Source organism: Schistocerca nitens, chromosome 2, assembly GCF_023898315.1.
Source record: "Schistocerca nitens isolate TAMUIC-IGC-003100 chromosome 2, iqSchNite1.1, whole genome shotgun sequence".
Lineage (NCBI taxonomy): Eukaryota > Metazoa > Arthropoda > Insecta > Orthoptera > Acrididae > Schistocerca > Schistocerca nitens.
In genome coordinates this window covers 516,784,450-516,809,555 of record NC_064615.1, presented here as the reverse complement: position 1 = coordinate 516,809,555, position 25,106 = coordinate 516,784,450, and the positions used below count along the sequence as shown (strand labels likewise).

The 25,106-nt window shown below is 45.6% G+C and overlaps 1 protein-coding gene across 1 annotated transcript in view; it reads left to right on the top strand.

Annotated features, from left to right (window-relative positions):
* Positions 1-25,106, top strand: part of LOC126234472 (neuropeptide CCHamide-1 receptor-like) — a 51,887-nt gene that overhangs the window by 12,743 nt on the left and 14,038 nt on the right. Inside the window, exons 2-4 of the mRNA XM_049943164.1 lie at positions 2,006-2,284; positions 9,654-9,943; positions 20,863-21,099. Of these exons, the coding sequence (XP_049799121.1) occupies positions 2,006-2,284; positions 9,654-9,943; positions 20,863-21,099 (806 nt within the window). The remainder of the gene's footprint in view (positions 1-2,005; positions 2,285-9,653; positions 9,944-20,862; positions 21,100-25,106) is intronic.

The following is a 25,106-nucleotide window of genomic DNA, read 5'->3' as shown; positions in this document are numbered from 1 at the left end:
TACCTGTTCGTTATACTCACAATCAGATTGTGACAGTTCTTTTTGAAACTTTGTGAGCATCAGTTCTGATCGTTATCAGCTGCAGCTAACTTCCTGTCTAACATAACCATTCACACGGCACGTTATGTCTGCTTTCAAAAATTCGATCTTTTGGTAACAATATCGTCCTGAAATAATTCAGCCCATAACTGCTTCAAAAAAATTAGGATACATTCACGCAAAGTAGTAGTATCACTTACTCGATTATTCTCTTATGGTCTTTATAAGTTCTGTATCTTGCACATATATCTCTGTTTGTATGTAACTGCTTCATAAATCATCCCATACATAGTGTTTCACATGGTACAGTCTTTATAAAATATAATCTTTCACAGACATAATTGTTTCAGTTATTAAAAAATTCCGGGCTACTATGCCGTGATCAAGTTGTTTTATTTCGACTGCTGTCTGAGGAGGATATCTTCAAAGGAGGGTTATAACTTCTCTGAACGTCCGATTAACACCTTAGAATACTACTTTACCTACATCTACAGCCATCTGGACTGAGCTGACACAGCTGCGACGTTTCCATTGCTTCTGTCGAAAATAAAATGTCAGCAATGGGCTGTGATATTCTGTGTATGCTCATATAGAGGTATTTCGCGGGGCTGCGGTGCAGGTAAATTATCTGTAATCCAAAAAAATGAGCATGTAGCTTTATTCCTTCGAGGTAATCATTAATAACGTATGACTGTCCTTCATAGATCCACATAAATTTATTGTTTCACACGTTATCATTCCTCCTTCCACTTTTCGAAATTTTTAGTTAGAGTTTGCAGTTTGTGTGTTATCCGCTAGTAATTGTAAACAGACAGAAAAGTAGCTGCAAACAAGTGAAAGTTAACTATGTGACATTTTTCTTTTTTCAAGTTGATAATTGGAACTTGCCGCAGTGGTAACATCGGTGCTTGTCAGATCACCGAAACTAAGTATCACATCAAATGAATTCGCAGTTGCGAAAAAGAAGTACCATCGGCTGTAGAATGGAATAATGACAATGGAAATTTCTGCCGGACTGGGTCCCGAATCCATTTCAAAATGGCACTGAGCACTATGGGACTTAACATCTGAGGTCATCAGTCCCCTATACTTAGGACTACTTAAACCTAACTAACGTAAGGACATCACACATATCGATGCCCGAGAAGGATTCGAACCTGCGGCCGGAGCAGCAGCGTGGTTCCGGACTGAAGCGCCTAGAACCGCTCGGCCACAGCGGCCAGCATCAACCATGGGGCTGGCCGTGAGTCGTGTACCGATATCCAAATGTTAAGGCTCCTAATAAGCGGGATATCCGGGTTCGAGACCCAGTCCGGCAGAAATTTTCACTGTCGTCATTCCATTCTACAGCTGATGGTACTCCTTATTCTCAACTGTGAATTCATTTGATGTGTTTTGTAACGGCTGTGGCCGCGGCAGTGCCTGCTCCTTTCGACATGTACGCATGTCCAAAGAAACTTTGCATCGTAGTCAGAATAACACCACTGCAATATCGAAATTAAGTGCTGTCGGGCTTGGATAGCACTTGGATAGGTGGCCGTCCGGATGTGCCGAGCGCTGTTGGCAAGTGGGGTGCACTCAGGCCCTGTGAGGTCAATAAGGAGGTACTAGCCGGAGAGGTAGCGGCTGAAGCCACGAAAATTGGTAACGGTCAGGAGAGTGGTGTGCTGACCACTTGCTCCTCCATAAATGCATCCAGCGACGCCTATTGGCTGAGGAGGAGACGGCGGTCAGTGGGTACTGATGATCCCTCTGAAGCCTGTTCCGTCGGAGATTACAGTTTTTCAAATTAGAACTTCATTAATACCCCTCGTATATCCACGTTTCCTTTAATCTGTCTTTTCGTTTACCAAACCTTCTTAGATTCACTTGGCAATTCGTGTTGTGTTAAGTAGTGTGGATGGAGATTTGAATGTCGGTGCGTTACACTGGTCGCAGCTAAAGGCGCAGTGCGACTGTGTTGCAGTTCGAGTCGTGGCCGTACGGGCCGGTGGTGTGCAAGGTGCAGGAGTTCACGAAGGACGTGTCGGTGGGCGTGTCGGTGTTCACGCTGACGGCGCTGAGCGCGGACCGCTTCTTCGCCATCGTGGACCCGCTGCACCGGCTGGGCGGCGCCGCCGGCAGGGGGGCGGGCGGCGCGGGGGCCGAGGGGCTGCGCTCCACGCTGCTCGTCACCGCCGTCATCTGGCTGCTCGCCGTCGCCTGCGCCACGCCCGCCGCCGTCAACACGCACATCAACTACATGGTAAGTCGCGGCGGTGTCGGCGCGGAAGCGGTGCTCCAGGCAATAATCCCTACAGAGCAGCTCCTCACGATAATAAAACGAAACTGGCAACAATGAACTCTAAACATCAAAGACATCATTATGGACAGATATTCGTACAGACGCACAATTTTCCGTGAGATGGTGCAGAAGCATACTCTGCTCGGCACGAGCAGGTAAAGGGTTGAAAGATCAGACATACTCATACCTACACAACGCAACAATTGGGTGAATATCAAGCTGGTTTCAGGACATCAAGATCCAGTGCAGAGCAGATCCATAACCTGAAATCTGTCATACGCCAAATCAAGATCAAAAACGTTTCTTGTGACCTTTGTCGACTTTCAAAATGCGTATGACTCAATTGATCGAGAAACAATAAAGAGCATCTTTGCAGAATTTGGTCTAGATAGGAAAACAATCTGATAAGCGCCACTTTAAATAACACAGTGTCAAAGGTCAAATTCAGAGGCGAACTATCAGAAGCATGTGAAATCTGTACAGGGGTGAGAGAAGGTGACCTGCTCTCTCCATTGCTTTTCAGCTGTGTCCTCGAAAAGATAGTCAGAGAGTGGAAAACAACCGTACCGCCAGGTTATGAGATTCAAATTGGACACAAAAGAACTGGCCTCAGTGGAAACTTTTGCTTTTGCTGATGATCTGCCACTCATTGCAAATAATATTAACGAAGCTAAGGTTCAAGCGTCCAGCCTACAATCAATTGCTGCTAAGATTGGCCTAAAAATAGCATTTAACAAAAGTGAATTCATCACAAACATCAGACACGCTCCTCCCCATACTGAAATACAACAAGAGAAAATAAAGCAGTCGAAGAAATTAAAATATCTTGGAGAAATAATTACACCTGACGGTTCAGAAAATGCAACTGTACAAAGTTGGTGTTCTAAACTAGAAGGTACTTTTCATCTGTGCAAAACTTAGTCATTATAACACTGTAATTAGACCGTGAGCTTTGTATGCAGCAGAATGTTTAAACATGACGAAGAAAGGACCACTACGAAAACTTGAAATAAAAGACCGGAAAAGTTTGAGGAAAATCCTTAGCCGTATCAAAGAAAACGGAGATTTCCGCCGAAGACACAACTGTGAATTATACGAACATACAGAAGACATTGCTACCAGCATGAGAAAACGGAGAATGATGTTATTTGGTCATCTGGAAAGAATGAACTCGCAAAGACTTACTCATTGCATACATTCATCAATTACAAAAACAAAATCGTATTCAAAATGGGCAAGCCAAGTTAAAAAGCATTTACAGGAAGCTGAAATTTCATTTGATGACTTTCAGGATCGAGAAGTTTTCAGAGAAAAAATCAAAATTACTAAAAACCTTATTTCGCTTACCACACTAGTTACACGTCCAGCCTGCAAATGGTCAAAACAGACAAAAGAAGCACAGTCAGCCAAAATGAAAATCTATTGGTAAAAGAGGAGAACACAATCAGGGAAGACATAAAAAAAAAAACGCAAGAGCTACAGCACAGGATTGAAAACATTACTGTTACCATACTTTCCTACAGCACAGGATTGAAAACATTACTGTTACCATACTTTCGGCAGAAAGGCTTCGCATATGGCTATATCGGCGTCAACAGTCGCCGTTTCCGAATAATTTGTCCAACAACCAGGAGGGGATAGAACTAATGTATGAATCGTCAATCATCATAGCTCTCGGGTCGACTGCCGAATTTCGTTCTGTAAATTCCACGATATTTCCTCGAGGCAACTGGTCGACTTCGTCGTATGGTGGCTGGCAAATACACAGTTCAGTCGCATTAATGTTACCACAACTTATGTTCGACTTCAACGTCCAGTAACCAGTCACAGACGGCAGGTGGTAACACTAGCATTGGAGGATACACGAAGCGAGTCGGGTGGATGAAAAATGGTTCAAATGGTTCAAATGGCTCTGAGCACTATGGGACTTAACTTCTAAGGTCATCAGTCCCCTAGAACTTAGAACTACTTAAACCTAACTAACCTAAGGACGTCACACACATCCATGCCCGAGGCAGGATACGAACCTGCGACCGTAGCGGTCGCGCGATTTCAGACTGTAGCGCCTAGAACCACTCGGCCACCTCAGCCGGCGATGAAAAATGAAACTCCCGCTAAATCACGCAGGGCTAACAGGTAATTAGGATTGTGGAAAGGGCCAAGGGAGTTGCTGTCGGGTTCATTTCACAATCGTAATTTACATCATTTAGTTCACAAATACACTTTTGAAAAAATTAAATTTGCTTCGCGGCTGAAGGCCTCCAAACAGATGCTTTAGAATAAGCTCTATTTAAAAGACATGACACACAGTTAAATTTACGAATAAGATAAATCGTATACATGTATGCGATCAGCATGGGGAGGGGAAGAAAGCCGCCGCATTAAAGTTTCAAAATTCCAAACATACTATGATGAATACTGAAGGCAGAAGACCACAATGTTTTAAGATGCTAACAGGGCTAAAGGCCCACAAGGTGCACAGAAAGAGATAAACAAGCGCAGTAAGATGGCTGAAGGCAGCAAAGTTAAATTCTGCAAATTAAGGAAATATATATTGCAACTACCGGTAAAACAATTCATTAAGTTTAAAAATTTCCTTTTTGCAATACCAACGGCGGAAGGCCCACAATGACTTGTAAAATCTCTCAGAGGAAATTACAATAACCTTTCAAAAGCAGAACGGATAATGTTTGGACTTGAAGGAAACTCTGAGAACATGTTTCCAGGGATGAAGGCCCACAACTAATGGCAAATGAAAAATATAAAATACAGTTAAATTACAACAACATTAACACAGCCAAAAGGATAATTAAGAAAACCTAACTCAGGAGTCTCGTTAACTTAGGCGAGACAGCTGGTGAGTCCAACTACACTTATTCGTGCGAACCCAACGAAGGGACAGTCACAGACCGACCGACCCACCGCTTGCCTGCCACGACGGAGTACACGAGAATTCCAGGCCCCAAAAAATTACAAGTAACACTATCCCCAAACAAACGTGTATGTGAACTGAGCTGCCAAAACTACACACAATGTTGGGCAGCAACAACATGGTGAGAAAAGGACACTGCCTAAAAACTACGTTACCGGCCAGGGCAGGTAACCAGAACACTAACGGCCACAAGGCAGAAAATCCCGCTGGTGCCCTTGACTTGTAGTCAACCAATATAGTTAATTTCACCCCGTGGTGACTAAATTCCAGCAATAGAAACACTCGGTGTTGCTCACAGGAAAACCTCCCCAACAGCAAACCACCGAAACGAACCAACACAACAAGAATGGACGTGGCTTGGGTAGTTGAAACCACTACTCAACTTTGACGTCCTGGGTCGGTGAACCACAAAGCTCGTAACGATCGGACGGCTCCACACACTCTCCGACACTGCCCAGGGACCGGCAGCGTACCCAACCGACTGCACTGCGCGGAGATAACTGCCCTGGTCCACCGCAACCGACCAACTCATTTCAGAATTCCGGCCACATCTGAAATAGTTGTCATTGGAAATAACGGCAACTGCACACACAACCTCATAACACTGCACGAAGACCTGAACGATACCCAACAGTAACTAAGCACACTCGAAGACATATCGGGAGTCGATGCTCGCGCGCGCTCACACATACACACACCACACACACACACACACACACACACACACACACACACAGCCGACTCATGAACGATCGGCGAGCCAAAACGCTTCGTCCGGCTGGACGACCGACCGACGATCCACCAAGATCGTGGCCCGTCTCAAGTGATGCGTGGCGGCAATGGTCGGGCGATCCGTGTCGACGCAGACCTCACTGCTGCTCCAACCCGAGTGCACTAGCGCCGCATTGCAACTCCCCGACTGGCAGGTCCGGACTGTGCTCCAGACGCGTTCCAACTGACTGGCAGCCCCGAACTCTCTACCCGAACTCTCCCTACGACAGACAACGACCGGGAAGTAATAGCAGTCAAGATACTACCATAGGGGGTATATCGATACACGCTGCTAACGCCGCTCGCGGTCAGGCAAAGCAGCGATTCAGTGACAGTAGTAATTTAAATTAACGTAGTGAGGTGGAAGTACGTTAAAAACAGGGTGTAAAATAAATGGTGGCGGGAACACGTGCCATGCATGGCTCACAAAAAGAAATACCTTCCTTGTCGGAATGTGGAAACGGTGCGACATATCAGTAATCAAAATGGGTATGATCATTGACTTTCGGGCCAATGGTTGAAACATTACCGAAACGGGTAAGCTGACAAGTTGATTGGCAGGCAGCCATGGTTAGAGCATACAGAGCACGGAAGAATGGCACTATCCAGAACCGGCCCCGAGGCAAGGGTGGTGCATCACGGTCCATACATGACAGGGCTGAACGACGGCGAAGATGTGTACTGGCGAATAGACGTGCAACATTTGAGCAACTGACCGCCCAGATCAACCAAAGGGCTACCAGCAGTGTCTGGTCAAGGACCGTTCAGCGAATGGTGCTGCTTATGGGCCACAGCAGCAGGCGCCTGGTTCGTACACCACAGCTGACTGCTGTTCATCGGTGATGAAGCCTGGAATATGCACGCCAATGCCGCAACTGGACTCTCACTCAGTGACGAGAGGTGGGCTTTACAGATGAATAACCTTTTATGCTCTATCGGACAAGTGACCGTTCGCAGTGTAATGCGTGAACTGTCAGAAAGCACACACCCTGCTAGGGTCCAGGCCGCAGGAGGGAGCGTTATGGTGTGGGGATGTTTTCGTGCCATTCCCTGGGTGACGTCGTCATTCTGGAAGAAATGATGGATCAACACAGCTATGCATCTATCATTAAGGACCATGTCCACCACAACATGTAGTTTGTCCTTCCTCGGCACGATGGCATCTACCAGCAGGGCAATGAACCGTGTCACACAGTTTGCAGTGCACTTGCGTGATTTTAAGAGCACCAGGATGAGTTTCCTGTAATTCCCTGGCCACCAAACAGCCCAGATTTAAACCTAATCGAAAATTTGTGTGACCACGTGGATCCTCAGCCGAGAAACCTAGTGCAGCTGCCCACTGCACTGGAGTTGTCATGACACCAAGTCCCCGCCGGTACCTTTAGGACCTCATTGCCTCTCTTCCTCCAAGATTCGCAGTGGTCTGCGCTGGGAACTGTGGTTATTCAGGCCTTTGACAGGTAGTCACATTAGTGTGATTGGATATTGTAGGAGTTGCCGATATTAGCACTGCAGCTTTCTGTTATGGTCTTGTTCAATTCCAAACGAGGCCGCTATAAAAGACAGTCACAGTGTAGGCTGTGTCACAATAGTCTAACTTACGGAATTCTTCTCACTTGAAAGCGAAAGACGCGTGACGGATGAAGGAAGACGGGTATAAAGGGGCTACCTAAGGGAAACAGGAGACTCCACCCTAGAAGAAATATACTAGTATGAAATATAGGTTTACTTTGACGAATAAATTTCTGAGATAGTTTTGTCTCGAGCACAACACTGTTTGGATGTGAATCACTCACTGTCGGAAAACTAGGAAAGTAAATGGAAGTCTTTTGGAGATGGTGGTATGGAAGGATGCGAAAACTTACGGGGACTAGTACGTTGAGGAATGAGGACGATATTTACAGATCGTTGAAATTCTGCTGTTCGCGAAATATGAATATAAATAGAATACTACTGCAAAACGACTGAGAGAAAATTTACTGTGGAGATTTGATTTACTTGGTTCGAGTACTCTTTTCGCTGATGAAGCGGACATAGTTGGTCTGCCGGTGCAATTTCCTCCCATCTATTGGTTTCGAACGTCGTACTTGTACATTATGTGAAGCATAAAATGACATTTTGGATGCGATATGTACGTTTCAGCAGATGAATTCTTATGGGAATTGGGACGTGGAGCAAGAATATACAGGATTATCACAAGCAGTCTGCAGTCCTTGTAAGTGTGTTGCAAGGTGGGTTGTGTTGAGAAATAACTGTTTACAAAAAAGTTCGATACGTTGCAACGCTTGCAATTTAATTAGCATTTACTTTAGAGAATCTGGTCATTGTGTGCGCAGTTGGAGCACGTGCTAACATGCAGTAACGCACTGATATCAGGTCGCTAAAATTCGGTGACGCACAGACTTCTGTGGATCCGTGAGTTACCACTTGTTCATATGCTGATTACCTGTTTAACTGTGCTGTTTTTCGAAGTGATGAAGTTAAGCTAGGTGCGTTAAAACTACGTTCTTTCACTTCGAGGGAATCAAACGAAGTCCGCAGCTCGTGGTCTCACGGTAGCGTTCTCGCTTCCCGAGCACGGGGTCCCGGGTTCGATTCCCGGCGGGGTCAGGGATTTTATCTGCCTCGTGATGACTGGGTGTTCTGTGATGTCCTTAGGTTAGTTAAGTTTAAGTAGTTCTAAGTTCTAGGGGACTGATGACCATAGATGTTAAGTCCCATAGTGCTCAGAGCCATTTGAACCATTTTTTTTAATCAAACGAAGAACCCGTTTGGGGAGACTTCACTCTGGCAGGTTGCTTTAATTTGCGCGCGCAGGGAGCTGAACGGCTAACTTCAAGTTAGTTAAATCAGAAACGACGCTACGTATCTATTTTTTCCTTAACAATTATTTCTCACACTCAGTACAACCTACCTTGTAACACCCTAACAAGATTTTCAGGCTGTTTCTGACCACCCTGCACAGTGCAGTTGCATACACGACTATCATGGTATCGTAAGCCACATCCCACAGTGCCTACGCGCTTTTGGCATTTGTTAACGCAACACTGAATAGATCAATATATTTTAAGAACGACAAATAGTCTGTTTTTGCCAGTCCTGTGTCATTAGAGAGGTAACCACTTCCAGTAGGATATGCCAGGTTATGTGATTCTCACCTTACGCAACAGGCCCTCCAAGATGTTTGTTTTTTTTTGCTGACCAATACATGTCTATCTTTTGACCAAATTTGAGATGGCATTGAATCATCTCTGCTAAAATCGGCACTACGGGCAACACCAATAGTAGTAGAGATGACGTCTGACAATTCCCTGATCATCCTTTTGATGACAGCATAACAACATGAGACACTTATTGTCAGCAACTATCGTCCAAAATATTCAGCCCATAGATGTAGGGCCCTACGATTGTTATCCTCTACACATCATATAATGTTTTTGATTTGTGAAAGGTCATTCACGTGGGACCGTTTCACTGTAGTTCTTTGTATGCTGCTCATTTTACACTGGTGCAGATTGGAGTAACGGTTTTAGAAGCTCGTGAAATTTGGCTATGGCGGAAGAATGTCGAAATGTTCGTACAGAAAATGTACCAGTAACCACGTACGACGCTTGCGTTTATGTGCAGGTGGTGAACCCGAAGGTGAGCATCGAGATCTGCTACCCGTTCCCCGACCTGGCGTACGCGCGCGTCGTGGTGCTGGCCAAGATGGTGGTGTACTACGTGCTGCCGCTGGCGGTGATCGCCGTCTTCTACGCGCTGATGGCGCGCCACCTGCTGCGCTCGACGCGCGACATGCCGCAGCACTGCAGCCAGGCGCGCCAGGTGCGGGCCCGGCGCAAGGTCGCCAAGGTCGTGCTCGCCTTCGTCGCCGTCTTCGCCGTCTGCTTCTTCCCGCTGCACGTCTTCATGATATGGTCAGTACTGTCGGCCTCGCTGGGAGGTGGCCTAAGCGGTGGGCCACTCAGCTCCGGTGGCACCACACCTTCTCATTTACACTACATGCCATTAAAATTGCTACACCACCAAGGAGACGTGCTACAAACGCGAAATTTAACCGACAGGAAGAAGATGCTGTGATGTGCAAATGATTAGCTCAGGGCAACCACACAAGGTTGGCGCCAGTGGCGACACCTACAACGTGCTGACACGAGGAAAGTTTCCAACCGATTTCTCATACGCAAAAAGCAGTGGACCGGCGTGGCCTTGTGAAACGTTGTTGTGATGCTCCGTGTAAGGAGGAGAAATGCGTACCATCACATTTCTGACTTTGATAAAGGCGGATTGTAGCCAATCGCGATTGCGGTTTATCGTATCGCGACATTGCTGTTCGGGTAGGTCGTGATCCAATGACTGTTTGCAGAATATGGCATCGGTGGGTTCAGGAGGGTAATACGGAACGCAGTGCTGGATCCCAACGCCCTCGTATCACTAGCAGTCGACATGGCAGGCATCTTATCCGTATGGCGGTAACGGATCGTGCAGCCACGTCTCGATCCCTGAGTAAGCAGATGGGGACGTTTGCAAGACAACAAGAGTCTGCACGAACAGTTCGACGACGTTTGCAGCAACATGGACTATCAGCTCGGACACCATGGCTGCGGTTACCCTTGACGCTGCATCAACAGACAGGAGAGCCTGCGATGGTGTACTCAACGAGGAACCCGGGTGCACGAATGGCAAAAGGTCATTTTTTCGGATGAATCCAGGTTCTGTTTACAATAAATGGTCGCGTCCATGTTTGGCAACATCGCCGTCAACGCACATTGGAAGCGTGTATTCGTCATTCCCATACTGGCGTATCACCCGCCGTGATGTTATGGGAGGCCGGCCGAAGTGGCCGTGCGGTTAAAGGCGCTGCAGTCTGGAACCGCAAGACCGCTACGGTCGCAGGTTCGAATCCTGCCTCGGGCATGGATGTTTGTGATGTCCTTAGGTTAGTTAGGTTTAACTAGTTCTAAGTTCTAGGGGACTAATGACCTCAGCAGTTGAGTCCCATAGTGCTCAGAGCCATTTGAACCATTTGATGTTATGGGATGCCATTGGTTACACGTCTCGGTCACCTCTTGTTCGCGTTGACGGCACTTGGAACGGTGGACGTTATATTTCAAATGTGTTACGACCAGTGGCTCTACCCTTCATTTGATCCCTACGAAACCCTACATTTCAGCAGGATAATGCTCTACCGCATGTTGCAGGTCCTGTACTGGCCTTTCTCGATACAGAAAATGTTCTACTGTTGCCCTGGCCACCAATTGAAAACGTCTGGTCAATGGTGGCCGAGCAACTGGCTCGTCACAATACGCCAGTCACTACTCTTGATGAACTGTTGCGTCGTGTTGAAGCTGCATGGGCAGCTGTACATGTACACGCCATCCAAGCTCTGTTTGACTCAATGCCCAGGCGTATCAAGGCCGTTATTACGGCCAGAGGTGGTTGTTCTGGGTACTGATTTCTCAGGATCTATGCGCCCAAATTGAGTGAATATGTAGTCACATGTCAGTACTAGTATAACATATTTGTCCAATGCATTTCTTCTTGGTGTAGCAATTTTAATGGCGAGTATTAGTGTAGCTTTTAATACGTTACAACGCCACTATTCGGACGAGCCATGTCGTCTCGCGGGCAGGTCACCTGCACCCGCGTTCTGCCTTGCTGCTTTTCATATCCGATTTTGTTCTTACGACATTTTCGTTTTCTGCCCTAAACAAGAATTTTATCATTTTTCGACAAAGGATTTTAACCTTTTGACTGCAGTGTGTTTGTGTGTCTTTGTGCGGGGGTGGGGCGATGGGGGGAGGGAAGCTGGGCAGAGACAGATAAGGTGAGAGAAGAGAGAGAAGGAGAGAGACGCCATTTTATGAGCGGTAAAAACAAAAGTGTTCGACTGTGTTTCAGTCAGTGAAACCAAACTATGTTTAAAAGATCATTAATATTATCACTATCTTGTGAGACCGTAATATGGATCACGAAAGGCTTCAGCAACTATAGTTTCACGAAATTCCGGTAGTTGGCAGCGCTATACGTAACCCTCAAAAAGGAGTCTGTTATGGAGGTGTGCTCCAAGCAGAGAGCTGTCATTGAGTTACTTTGGGTTGAAAACCAGAGAATCACAGATGTTCATAGGCTCTTGTGGGATGTCTACACTGACCTGTCAGTCAACAAAAGCAACGTGATTCGTTGGGCGAGGCGTCTCTCATCATCGCAGCAAGGTTGTGCCTACTGTCAGATCTCCCGCACAATTGTCTGACTCCTGCAATGTTGTAACGTGCAGACACTCTCATTCGAGGTCGACAGATCGCAATGAAATACCTCGCTACACAGCTGGACATCTCTGTCGGTAGTTATTTATTGTATGCCATTTACAAATGACCTGCCACCTTGTTACTAAGGCACATCGTACTTTCACAATACGAGATTGTATATGTACAGAATATGATACTTATTTATTATTTCTTATTTTTAGTAAGGATTAATAATATTGCAGCTTTAAATATTTAAGAAAAGAAAATCTTAAAATTAGCGAAATATAAATTGAAGATAGGAATTTATGAATCAGAGAAGAGGTAGTGCTGATAACCTCGTAACAGTTATCAGCTTTCTGTATTGTGTGCTGCCCACAGAAAACTGCATAAACGTCTTTAGGCTGTTCGTCGCTACAAAAATGCTAACGAACTTATCCTTCTCCATGCCGATGCGAAGCCTCACGCAAATCTGCGAACCCACGGTGAGCTCACAAAACTTTATTAGCTTGTTCTTCCTCATCCAGCCTACAGCCCGGATCACGCACCTTCCGACTTCCATCTGTTTGACTCAGAAAGACGTTAATGTTGTTGGTGTGGGAGGAGGTGGAGGGGGGGGGGTAGTAGGGGTACTCTGGGGTAGTGGTTTCAACAGGGCTGGGGATTCACTGCTCTACAGGGTGAGTATTTGTGATATTGGTTGAGGCAACGTTGGTCACAGTGGGTGGCCGGATGTCTTTTCCGGCGTTACGGAATCTGTGTACTCCATCCGTCTACATCCAGAGTACATACCATGTTCGAATTTGAAAATCTTCTCTAAATGTTTGTGCAGCTAGTGTCCGAGAAGGGAAGAGGATGGCACCACGCTATTTCTGTAACTGGTCATGGGAAACCGCCTAAAGGCAACATCCAGTCTGACTCACCAGCCTTCGTTGTTACCGTAGGAGGCAGGTAGTAATCTGGGCAGTTTCGCCTCTTCGGATAGCCGAAGTGGAGCGATGAAGCGCTCGGCTATCCGGGAAACTCCATTCCATTGAGTGTCCATTATTAGGAACCGTCAACTGGAACAATTTGGTTACGTATTATACGAGCTTTGCCGGCTTTTGAAAATGATTATATCTGGCGCTTCGTCAATAAAAGCGCCACAATTTCTATCACACGCAAAAAACATTTAGCAACTGCCGTTCTGCGTGTTTTAAACTTTGTCAACTGCTAACCAGTCTTTAACACTGTTTTTGGTCTTGTTGCATAATTTTCTTGGTATTCTCCAAGTATCTAGCCCTGCTGCTTCATTTGACGTTTACGCTTATAGCTGTGAGACAGAATCAGTTTTAGAAGCACGTACTGCGTTGCATTTAGATTTAAGAATTTCACTTGGTATTGATGCTCCAGCATACTTCGCGGAAACGGTAAGTTTTTTTCCATACTTGTTGTTTAGTTTTACACATTTTTAAAATGTCAAGACTAAGACCACACTGAGAGGCCGCAAAAATGTAAAATTAAGACAGTATTAGTCTGTTTAGACTGAAAGGCATAATATTCCTCTTCTGCTAAAAGGTACCAAAAAGCCAGGCTGCGCTGAGGAATGCCGAAAAAAATTTCCTCGATATCCTCAAACAAGTCCTCGTCGGTTCTGTCGAGACAGAAAGGTCGAGTGTTCATGTCATCGAGCATCGGAAAGAAAAGGTATTGCTTTCCAAACGTGTCTGACAAAAATTTACGTTGTATGCAAGCCACTATACACATAACTGACCCTCATTACAGTAAAATATTGGTGAAGTCTTCTGCCTTCAGTGACAAATTCATAATTTTCTCCATAGCTTGAAGTGTGTGAAGGAGAACCTGATTATTTAGATGTTTTGAGTATTTGGCTCAAATGGCTCTGAGCACTACGGGACTTAACTGCTAAGGTCATCAGTCCCCTACAACTTACAACTACTTAAACCTAACTAACCTAAGAACATCACACACACCCATGCCCGAGGCAGGATTCGAACCTGCGACCGTAGCGGTCGCGCGGTTCCAGACTGTAGCGCCTAGAACCGCTCGGCCACCTCGGCCGGCTTTGAGTATTTATATGTATATTTGCAACATAGCGTTTCTAATGTTTAAATAATTTTTGTTGTCGTATTTTGTGGTCATTTCCACACGCTTTAAGACAGCAGACGAAGTTGCCCCGTTTCTGAGGTATGTTGCCAACGCTGTTGGCGATTTCTTTAAGTGTAAATGCTTTTATTAATTTGAGATTTGTCCACAGATTGTGACACCGGAGATCGAAACTAATTATTTATTACGATTCAGGAACGTTTCCGTGAATATTTGTTAACAGAGCTGTTGAAAAAATAATATGACAACTTTACCTATCGACGAAATATGGAAAAATGTCGATAACACAAAAGAAATCATAATATCGAACATGTCGATTTCTGACCACTCAGTCAACGTTTCATGAACAGTTGTACTTATGTCTTTGTGCACTGACGCTGAGGTTCGTTGGTGGCTACACGTTTGTCGTCTCGTACACCCGTCCTCACTCTTCCGACAATGGACTGCTTTTCTATCTATCTTTCATAATTAGACCGTTAGTAATTGCCACTATTTCTCTCCTGACAATGACGACAAAATAACGATATTTTTCGCATGTACATACCGTATCTATTTTTTCTTCTTCTTTTACTAGGAAGCCCCAGCAAAGTGAACAGGGAAACAATTTTGTTTCGAATGAAGGGAAATATTAGCACATTTAATGGTCGAACGGTTTACTCATCACTGCCTTCATGTTGCAGCTATATTTTCATCAGTCTTTGAGATGTGTTAATACCTTTATAACTAGTGTCATGGCCTTTAAAAACCAGTATTATTGCTAGCAGTTTCGACTCTAACTAGTCACTATCACGCACTTGGATACATACCGGAAAAGACTTTCACAAAAAGTATCAGTTGCAGAGATTGTAAAATCTTGTAAATTGGAAAAATGGACCATGAATAAGTAACTGAATTAGAGTGTAGATGTGACATACAAAAAAATTCCACCCGACTCTATCTAACTTAAAAAAAAAGAAACTGGACCACGGAATACAATACAAAGGATCTAAACAATGGCCAGAAAATCACGTATTAATACACTATCCATTCATGTGACCACCTGACAAAAGCCTGACTAAACGCCTTTTGTAGTGTGGGTCGCTGCTAAACGTGCAGGATGAGAGTCAGTGAGATTCTGACAGGTACCGATAGGGATGTGGAGCCATGACGACTCCAAAAACGTGGCCAGTTGCGGTAGGTATCTCGGTTGAGGATCCATAGCGCGAAGAGCTCCTCGATCGAGGTGGCCTTACAAGATGATACTATGTTGATCCTTTGTGCCTTCCGGGATGACAAGATCTCTGAGAGAATGCTAAGTAAAATCATTCCGCAGGCCATAATGCTCCCTTCTGACACTTGCTTTTAGATTTTTCACGTAGTTCAAGCCAAAGACCTTGTGACAGTAGGTGCGTAAAACTAATCACCTGAAAAGGCCACCTGTCACCTCCCAGTGCACAGGGTACTGGCGTGCAAATTCCAGCCTGCGTCGGTGACGAACAGCAGTCAGCATGAGTGCATGCACCAGGTGTCTGCTGCGCAGGCCCATGAGCAGCAACGTTAGCTGAAAGGTCGCTGAGGAGACACTATGTGATCAAACGTGTCCGGACACCTGGCTGAGAATGACTTACAAGTTCGTGGCGCTCTCCGTCGCTAATGCTGGAATTCAGTATGGTGTTGGTCCACCCTTAGTCTTAATGACAGCTTCCACTCTCGCAGGCATACGTTCAATCAGGTGCTGGAAGGTTTCTTGGGGAATGGCAGCCCATTCTTCACGGAGTGCTGCACTGAGGAGAGGTATCGATGCCGGTCGGTGAGGCCTGACAAGAAGTCGCCGTTTCAAAACATCCCAAAAGTGTTCTATAGGATACAGATCAGGACTCTGTGCAGGCCAGTCCATTACAGGGGTGTTATTGTAGTGTAACCACTCCGCCAGAGGACGCACATTATGAACAGGTGCTCGAGCGTGTTGAAAGAAGCAGTCGCCATCCCCGAATTGCTCTTCAACAGTGATAAGCAAGAAGTTGCTTAAAACATCAATGTAGGCTTGTGCTGTGGTAGTGTCACGCAAAAAAACAAGGGGTGCAACCTCCCTCTCCCCACCCACCCCCCAAGAAAAACACGACCACACCATAACATACCGCCTCCGGTTTTTACTATTGGCATTACACACTCTGGCAGATGACGTTCACCGGGCATTCGCCATACGCACACCGTACCATCAGATCGCCACATTGTGTACCGTGATTCATCACTCCACAAAATGTTTTTCCACTGTTCAATTATCCAATGATTACGCTCCTTACACCAAGCGATGCGTCGTTTGGCACTTACCGGCGTAATGTGTGGCTTATGAGCAGCCGCTCGACCATGAAATCTAAGTTTTCTCACCTCCCGCCTAACTGCCATAGCACTTGCAGTGGATCCTGATGCAGTTTGGAATTCTTGTGTGATGGTCTGGATAGATATGTGCCTATTACACATTACGACCCTCTTCAACAGTCGGCGGTCTGTGTTAGTCAACAGACGAGGTCGGCCTGTACGCTTTTGTACTGTACGTGTCCCTTCACGTTTCCACTTCACTATCACATCGGAAACAGTGGACCTAGGAATGTTTAGGAGTGTGGAAATCTCGCGTACAGACCTATGACACAAGTGACACCCAATCACCTGCCCACGTTCAAAGTCCGTGAGTTCCGCGGAGCGCCCCATTCTGCTCTCTCACGATGTCTAATGACTACTGAGGTCGCTGATATGGAGTACCTGGCCGTAGGCGGCAGCACAATGCACCTAATATGAAAAAGTATGTTTTTGGGGGTGTCCAGATACTTTTGATCACTCATCTGGGCGGTCTGTTGTTCAACACCTCAACGCCCGTTCTCCCGTAGACATCTCAAGCAGCCGTCGTTCACGCTTGTCATGGGCTGTGGTGCATCACAGTTCCCTCTGCGTCGGCTTTGAACAGCGTCATTTTACCGTGCATAGTATTGTTTAACCACAATGGCGCACGAACAGTTTACAAACTTCGCTTTTTCGGAAATGCTTGCACTGTTGACCCGAAAGCCAATGATCGTGCCCTTTTTGACGGTAGATAAGTATCCGCATTACGACATGGATTACACTGTTTTCCGCATCCACTTGACAGTCTTTGTATACCCTCCACTGTTAGCGTTGTCGCCTGCCGGCTGCGAGTGGTTGTTCAAGTTGACGTCATGGTGCTCACGTTAATGTGACTGTATCGTATACATTCGTGTCTATGACACCCAACTTAATAAACTATTAAAAACTAACTAATATCATATAAAAGCAATTATTAGTGCTAGCTGTCTCGACAGCAAATGATCATTATCAGGCACCTCGGTATATAAAGGAAAAGACTTTTACAAATAATATCAGTATCAGATATGGTGCAGTCTAATTAAATGGGATAATGGACTGAGGAGAAGTAGTTCAATTACAATATACTTTCGACATACCGAATGTTTATTTGATTCTTCGTAACTAAAAATAACTAGACAAAGAAATATAATACACAGAATGTTTACATTGCCCATAAAATCACATGTTAAAATAGTACAACCCATTGAACCCTTGAAGATATGTAGACTAGTGAACAATGTCACTGTTAGACATCTGTACCAAGACTGATGCCGCGCGATCTGAGGCGCCTTGTCACGGTCGATGTGCGGCTCCACCCCCCCCCTCCCCCCCTTTCCCGTGTGTGTGTGTGTGTGTGTGTGTGTGTGTGTGTGTGTGTGTGTGTTTTGTCCATAGCGTAAGTTAGTTGAAGTTAGGTTAAGTAGTGTGTAGGTTTTGGGACCGATGACCTTTGCAGTTTGGTCCCATAAGACCTTACCACAAATTTCCACCTTCCATGACTGACAGCTTATAAAGAGCTGTACTTGTTCATTGCTGCAAGTCAGGCACCTTATCTCGACATCCATATTATCTGACGATAAAAAGTTGTCAACAAATGTACTCAGCTCCTTTGGCTACCATGAATTTGTTTTATGGCGTTAAGATTTCCTTGCTAATCCTGTGCTACTCTTTCAATATTATTCAATTATTCTGACGTCTGTCACAACGTAGTCTGTGTTCGTCGATGTTGACGGGCCACCCAAACTTGGTGCAACATCACGATTTGCATTTCTAGTGCTTAGTTTAATCTTTCTTCGCGATTGTTCACAGCGCCAAACATAGCGTAACACCAACAGTTACCTTTCGTTTTGGCATCGATTTACATCGGTTGTAAGCATTTCTCACAGCTTCTGTTATACGGATACGTAACAAAATCTCGTGCCCTTCCATTAATTCGAGCTTGATGTTTAGGTGTTGTTATGTGACGCTAACTACGACACCCACTGCACCTATGTGACATCAGGAAAATCCATTTCCGATGAGTGTGTTCTATGTTCCTGTGGTGAATCTTGATAGCTCTTTTTTCATGTGCAAGTGAAAGATACTCAGGTGACAAAGGCCATAAGATAGCAATATGTACATGTACAGGTGGCGTAGTATCGCGTTCGATTCCCGGCGGGGTCAGGGATTTTCTCTGCCTCGTGATGACTGGGTGTTGTGTGCTGTCCTTAGGTTAGTTAGGTTTGAGTAGTTCTAAGTTCTAGGGGACTGATGACCATAGATGTTAAGTCCCATAGTGCTGAGAGCCATTTTTTCCTAGTAACGCGTATACAAGATATAGAAGGGCACAGTGCATAGGCGGAGCTGTCGTTTGCACTCAGGTGATTTATTTGAAAATATTACCGACGAGACTGTGGCCGCATGACGGGAGTTAACAGACTTTCAACGGTGAATGGTACAATAGTTGGAGCTAGACGCACCGGACTTTGCATATTGGAAATAGTTAGGGAATTCAGTATTCCGTTTTACACAGTGTCAAGAGTGTGCCGAGAATATTGCGTGAAATAACTGCAGAAATCGATGTGGGCAGTACGACGAACATATCCGTTAGGACAGCGTGCGTGGCGAATTTTGACGTGAATGGGATGTGGCAGCAGACGACCGATGCAAGTAACTTTGCTAACAGCATGACACCGCCCGCAGCGCCTCTCCTAGATCGTCAACACATCGCTTCGATCTTAAATGACTGAAAAATCGTGGCTAGGTCTAATGAGTCCCAATTTCAGTTGGTAAGAGCTGATAGTATGTCTCGAATATGGTTCAGACCCAAAGAAGCCATGGAACGAAGTTGTCAACATGGCACTGTGCAAACTGGTGGTAGCTCCACAATGCAATGAACTGGGTCCGCTAGTGCAACTGATTCGATCGTTCACTTGGAGACCATGGATGAAAATACGCCATGTCACCGGGCCACAATTAATCGCGAGTGGTTGGAAGAACATTCTGGACGGTTCGAGTGAATGATTTGGTCACCCAGATCGCCTGACATGAATCCCGTAGAACTTCATTTTACCAAGAGGTCAGTTCGTGCACAGAATATCGCACCGGCAACACTTTCGCAATTATGGACAGCCTTAGAAGCACCGTCTCATATTTCTGGGCAACGGCCTGGCCGCAGTCGATACACCGGTAACCGTCAGATCACCGAAGTTGGCACCATCCAGGCCGCCATGCACTGTTGCCACTCAGCCTCGTGATGCTAATTGAGGAGCTACTCGACCGATTGGTAGCGGCTTCGGTCAAGAATACCATCGTAACGACCGGGAGAGCGGTGTGCAGACCCTACGCCCCTCCTATCCGCATCCTTACCTGAGGATGACACGGCGGTCGGATGGTCCCGGTAGGCCACTTGTGGCCTGAAGACGGAGTGTCATATTTCTACAGGGGACTTCCATTGACTTACTGAAAATATGCAACATAGAGTTTCTTCATTATTCCGGGCTAAAGGAGGTCCGACACGATATTAGTACGTATTCCATGAACTTTGTTCAAATGGCTCTGAGCACTATGGGACTCAACTGCTGTGGTCATCAGTCCCCTAGAACTTAGAACTACTTAAACCTAACTAACCTAAGGACATCACACACATCCATGCCCGAGGCAGGATTCGAACCTGCGACCGTAGCAGTCGCACGGTTCCGGACTGCGCGCCTAGAACCGCGAGACCACCGCGGCCGGCATGAACTTTGTCACTTTAGTGTACTGATATTTATAACGCTTTATCATTTACATAGCGGTATGTTCTCCAAATTTAACGATGTCTCATACACAAGAGATTTACGGAAAGTGTGCGTAGCCTTTGGACGGAAACCTTATTTTTCTAATCCGTGAATAGTCCTAGTAGTTGACTGGGTAACGTAAGCAGCGAACATTTTCGCATTGTCACGATTTTAGCACGTGTTTTAAAAGTTGTGGAAAATCAGGCGTTGAATATTGTTTGTAAATACATACATCTGAATTCCTGAGGACATATTTACAGCAACCATTTCACTATTGTGTTGCCGTAAATCATTCATCAGTCCTACGGACATCATGAACTTACGTGGGAACTGGTGCCTTACGGAAGAAACTCATTAGTTGTTCTATCTTTCCAGGTTCTACATGACGGAGGACGCCGACAAAAAGTACAACGACTGGTGGCACACGCTGCGCATCCTGGGCTTCTGCTTGTCGTTCGCCAACTCTTGCGTGAACCCGGTGGCTCTGTACTGCGTGTCGGGAGCCTTCCGGAAGCACTTCCGCCGCTACCTGATGTGCCGGTGGCGCCGCGCCCCGGCAAGTGGGGGAAGCGCCAGCAGGAGCATCGGGCTCTCCGGCTACTACCACCGCAGGTACGGTCTTTGTGGTCCCTCGTCCGGCTATTCTGTTGCGTGTATATTTAGTATAATCGAGGACACACCGTACCGATGACCGTCGCAGTCTGGTCCCTTCAATCCCACAAACCAACCAACCGAGGACACACCAAACAAGTTTGAAATAGGACGGATGCTTTCATCTTCGGTAATCTTCCTTGGGCACAAAGTGCTCCGATCCCGGTATCATTATTAAATGGGAGATGCTTCCAAGGCAAACAAAGTAACGTTTTCAAAAGCGCAAGGGATGTACACTAAGGGAAACGAAAAGTGTCATACCGTGAAACACCGCCGATGTCTATCAAACTCTCTAGAGATGTTCATCACACAATGGGCATTAAATTACTTAACTTTCATTACTTTCGGATATGATGTCAATCATCAACGACTTTATTACGCGTGACCCTCCTGGACACATATACACTGTTATATTCGTAGTGACATGTCATCTTAAGGAATTTCACACCTTTGCACGTACAAATTCTGTGTCATGTGGTGAAGATTGCAGGCTGGAGCAAAAGTACGAGGTACGTTGAATAAGTAATGCAACACATCTTTTTTCCTGAAAGCAGATTGGTTTTATTCAGGATTCCAATACACCATATTATTCTCCATTCTTTTTGCTACAAACCGTATTTTTGAACACAGTATTCGATCAATGCGGTGGCTTTACGCCACCTTACTGGGGGGGATTGTACGCCCGCACAGGACCATTCTACTGGTTGCCGATGTACTGCTTCATTGGCCAGACAGAAATCGGAAGGTGCGAGAACGAGGCTGTAGGGCGGATGAAGAAGAACAATCCAATGAAGTTTTGTGCGTTCCTCTCGGGTCCAGTTGGGCAGCGAGGTGTTTGATTGTGATCCGTCGATCACCTCAAGTTAGAGTCACAGACACGTGCGGCCGGCCTGCGCGTGGGTGGATCGGACAGCTAAGCGGACGTTGTTGCGATTATGACAGACTTCCAACGAATCACAGTGCTTTTGTTGAATTCCGGGTTTCCCTAGACATTCTACAAGCCTCTGTGAATATTTGGGATGCACTGGATTATCGCCAAAAGAAACTCAATGACAACTCGCTGCTCGGAATGCACCTACGTTACAGGCGGCATTTAGAAGGATACGTATAGCGTCGCCATGTTTCGGAACGTCGTGAAACTGTTCAAGGTGAAGTGGGAATATTCCACGATGTCCCTGAAAAATTCGGCATTTTTTCGACCGAAACTAGCCGAGAAAGAAAAGTGCTGCATTACTTACTGAACGCCCCTCTTACACCTCCTCCCATCCCATTTGAGACCTACTCAGTGAGTGACAAATTAAGGTGCTGGACAGGTCAGACAAGAATCTCCACGTTCCTCAATGCGTTTGCCGTGCGAATTAGAGTTTGGGGATTTCTTTTATCTTGCTATAATATCCTCTTTGGTACACAGATCAAGAAAGTTATGAGAATGCGTTTTACCATTCTTGCAACACACTAGCGAGCGTTCAACAACTACGGAATCAATGTTGTTGTTTACTCATCTTGAGAGTCTCTATGTTCTTACAAACAAATCTCTAGAGCAAACCCTTCTTTTGTTCTTTCTAGCCAGTCATGTTCCGCTGAAGTTACAGCATTACCAGCGATTTTTTTCTTGCTAAAACATGATTAAAGCTACATAAACCACAGAATGTGTTAGCAATACGATTCCAAAAGTTTGGGAAGGATCCATTTTGACAATCGCTGGTTCCTGTGACCTTTCACCAGGTTTTCTACCGACACAATGGCGTCGGTGTGAAAGCCACAAACTGAAGCGAAACTCAGCACGAGACATAACGGAATGACGCTCAGTGTCAAACTTAAATCTAGTTTTCATCATGCAAGTCTCCATTGCATATAGTATTGTGACTACGCTAAACAACGCATAGCAAGTCGAGATCTCAACTCAGTTTTCAGTAAACCTCGATGGTTCGTGGCTACATTCTGCCTGTAGCTTCTACCTTGGGTTCAGCTGTCGCAGTCTGTTCGTGAGAGCCAGTCGAATTATCTTCATGGTGTAGTCTTCACAGAAGTGTCTCTGCCTACTTTCTTTGCCACGCTGTCGTCCGTAGTCCCTCTCGGCACGACTCATTCAGCACCCATTGCCCCACAGTTAGTTTCTGTTCGATCTGCCTTTATGATGCTCCTATGTCCCTCGTGCCCTTGTTTCGACCTTTAAGAGACTCCAAAAGATAACGACTCATCCACGCACGTCCTCTGAGCGGGCAGTATTGCATACTACAGAGGGCAAAATGGAGACACCTCTGTGTGAAGTCAGGATAGCTGTTGGGAACGACCGAAGTGTCAACGACAATCAGTAAAACATTATATATCAATCATTTATTGTCAATGATTACACCAGCTTTGGTTGCTGCTCCTTCAGCTGCGTGTTCAATTCTAGGTGATGTCTGTCCGCCGCCCGAAGTGGCCGTGCGGTTAAAGGCGCTGCAGTCTGGAACCGCAAGACCGCTACGGTCGCAGGTTCGAATCCTGCCTCGGGCATGGATGTTTGTGATGTCCTTAGGTTAGTTAGGTTTAACTAGTTCTAAGTTCTAGGGGACTAATGACCTCAGCAGTTGAGTCCCATAGTGCTCAGAGCCATTTTTTTTATGTCTGTCCAGTCAACTACACCACTGCACGCTCTGGGTTTAGCGATCCCGTGCCAGGGCAAGTTGCCGGCGAGTAGGCATGGCCATCACCCAATGCAAAGTGTACTCAGGCCGGCTGATGGAGAATCCTCAGTCTCACTCTGAATTCTACGGTGACCCTTAATGACCCATCTGTAACATATGTGGTGTCGGTAATCATGTGGTCAGTTGATCTCCTGTGAACCCCTGGTAGGTTTTAGCACCTGAAGACATCTGAGTATTGAACGCGAATGGGGACTCCAAGAGGTTGTGTTTGTGGTTTTCACGTTGAAGTTCAGTGCTAGGAGTAACCTGCAATGTGATGTCAGGAGACAGTCAATTTTTCTATCAGTAGATGGTAGGCAGTGAGAAGCAGGAAGTTTTTCAGGTAAAGGCCATCACGTGGAGTGCGTTTTGGGCTGGTTCACAGAGCATGGAGGACATAGGTTCATTACAGTATTGTAATCATGGACTCAAGTGGTATTACTGATAAAGCCATTGATGCCAATTATCAACTCATGACAGGAGCTGTAGAGCTGGCTCCTGTCGTGAGTTGATCATTGGCATCAATGACATTATCAGCAAAAGCACTTGCCGGAGGCGGTATGTTATGGTGTGGTCGTGTTACAATACTGTAATCAGTAGAAAGTTGGTGTGCGGCTACAAAGCGAGGCTCAGTTTGTAATGACCGCATGTGTCCTTCTTATTCTGGTACATTCACTTAACAAGGTGTATCTGTGTCTTGCTATGAGCTCTTGTAAAAGAGATGGAGTTTCTTGCAATATGTCTTACAAGCTAATGAATATGTTTGTCTCGCTTTTTTTGGTTTCCTGTCACAGTCTCCTTTCTTCTGATAGCATTTCCCCACCCGACTGACAGTGTTGTAATGTGTAGACGACCTGACGCACTTATGACATACTGACTCACTGCCTGCTTCTATCTCTGTCTCACGCATGACTTGAGTATATCTATGTGTTTGTGAATGAGTTGCAATGATTTTTTTCTAATCTCTACCCATTACTATTCTGTGCCATAACAACACTCCATCTGAAAAGTTCCAATAGCATTAGACACATTGTATAGTCGCCATGGACTCACACCTAGACAAATGGGTAGTTTATATACTGAGCAGTAATTTGGCACCAGCACATACCTTGCAGGCATCTAAATACTGGAGAATCGATTTCAGAGCATTCGGCCAAGGTGTTTTGGTGTACCACTTTCATTTACCATTAGTGTAGTTACCAGTATTCCCTTTTAATAAAATATTATAACCAGGTTGTTTAAATATCTGGATCATTGGTTACCAGCTTTTCCAACACCACTAGCACCAAGTACAATGAG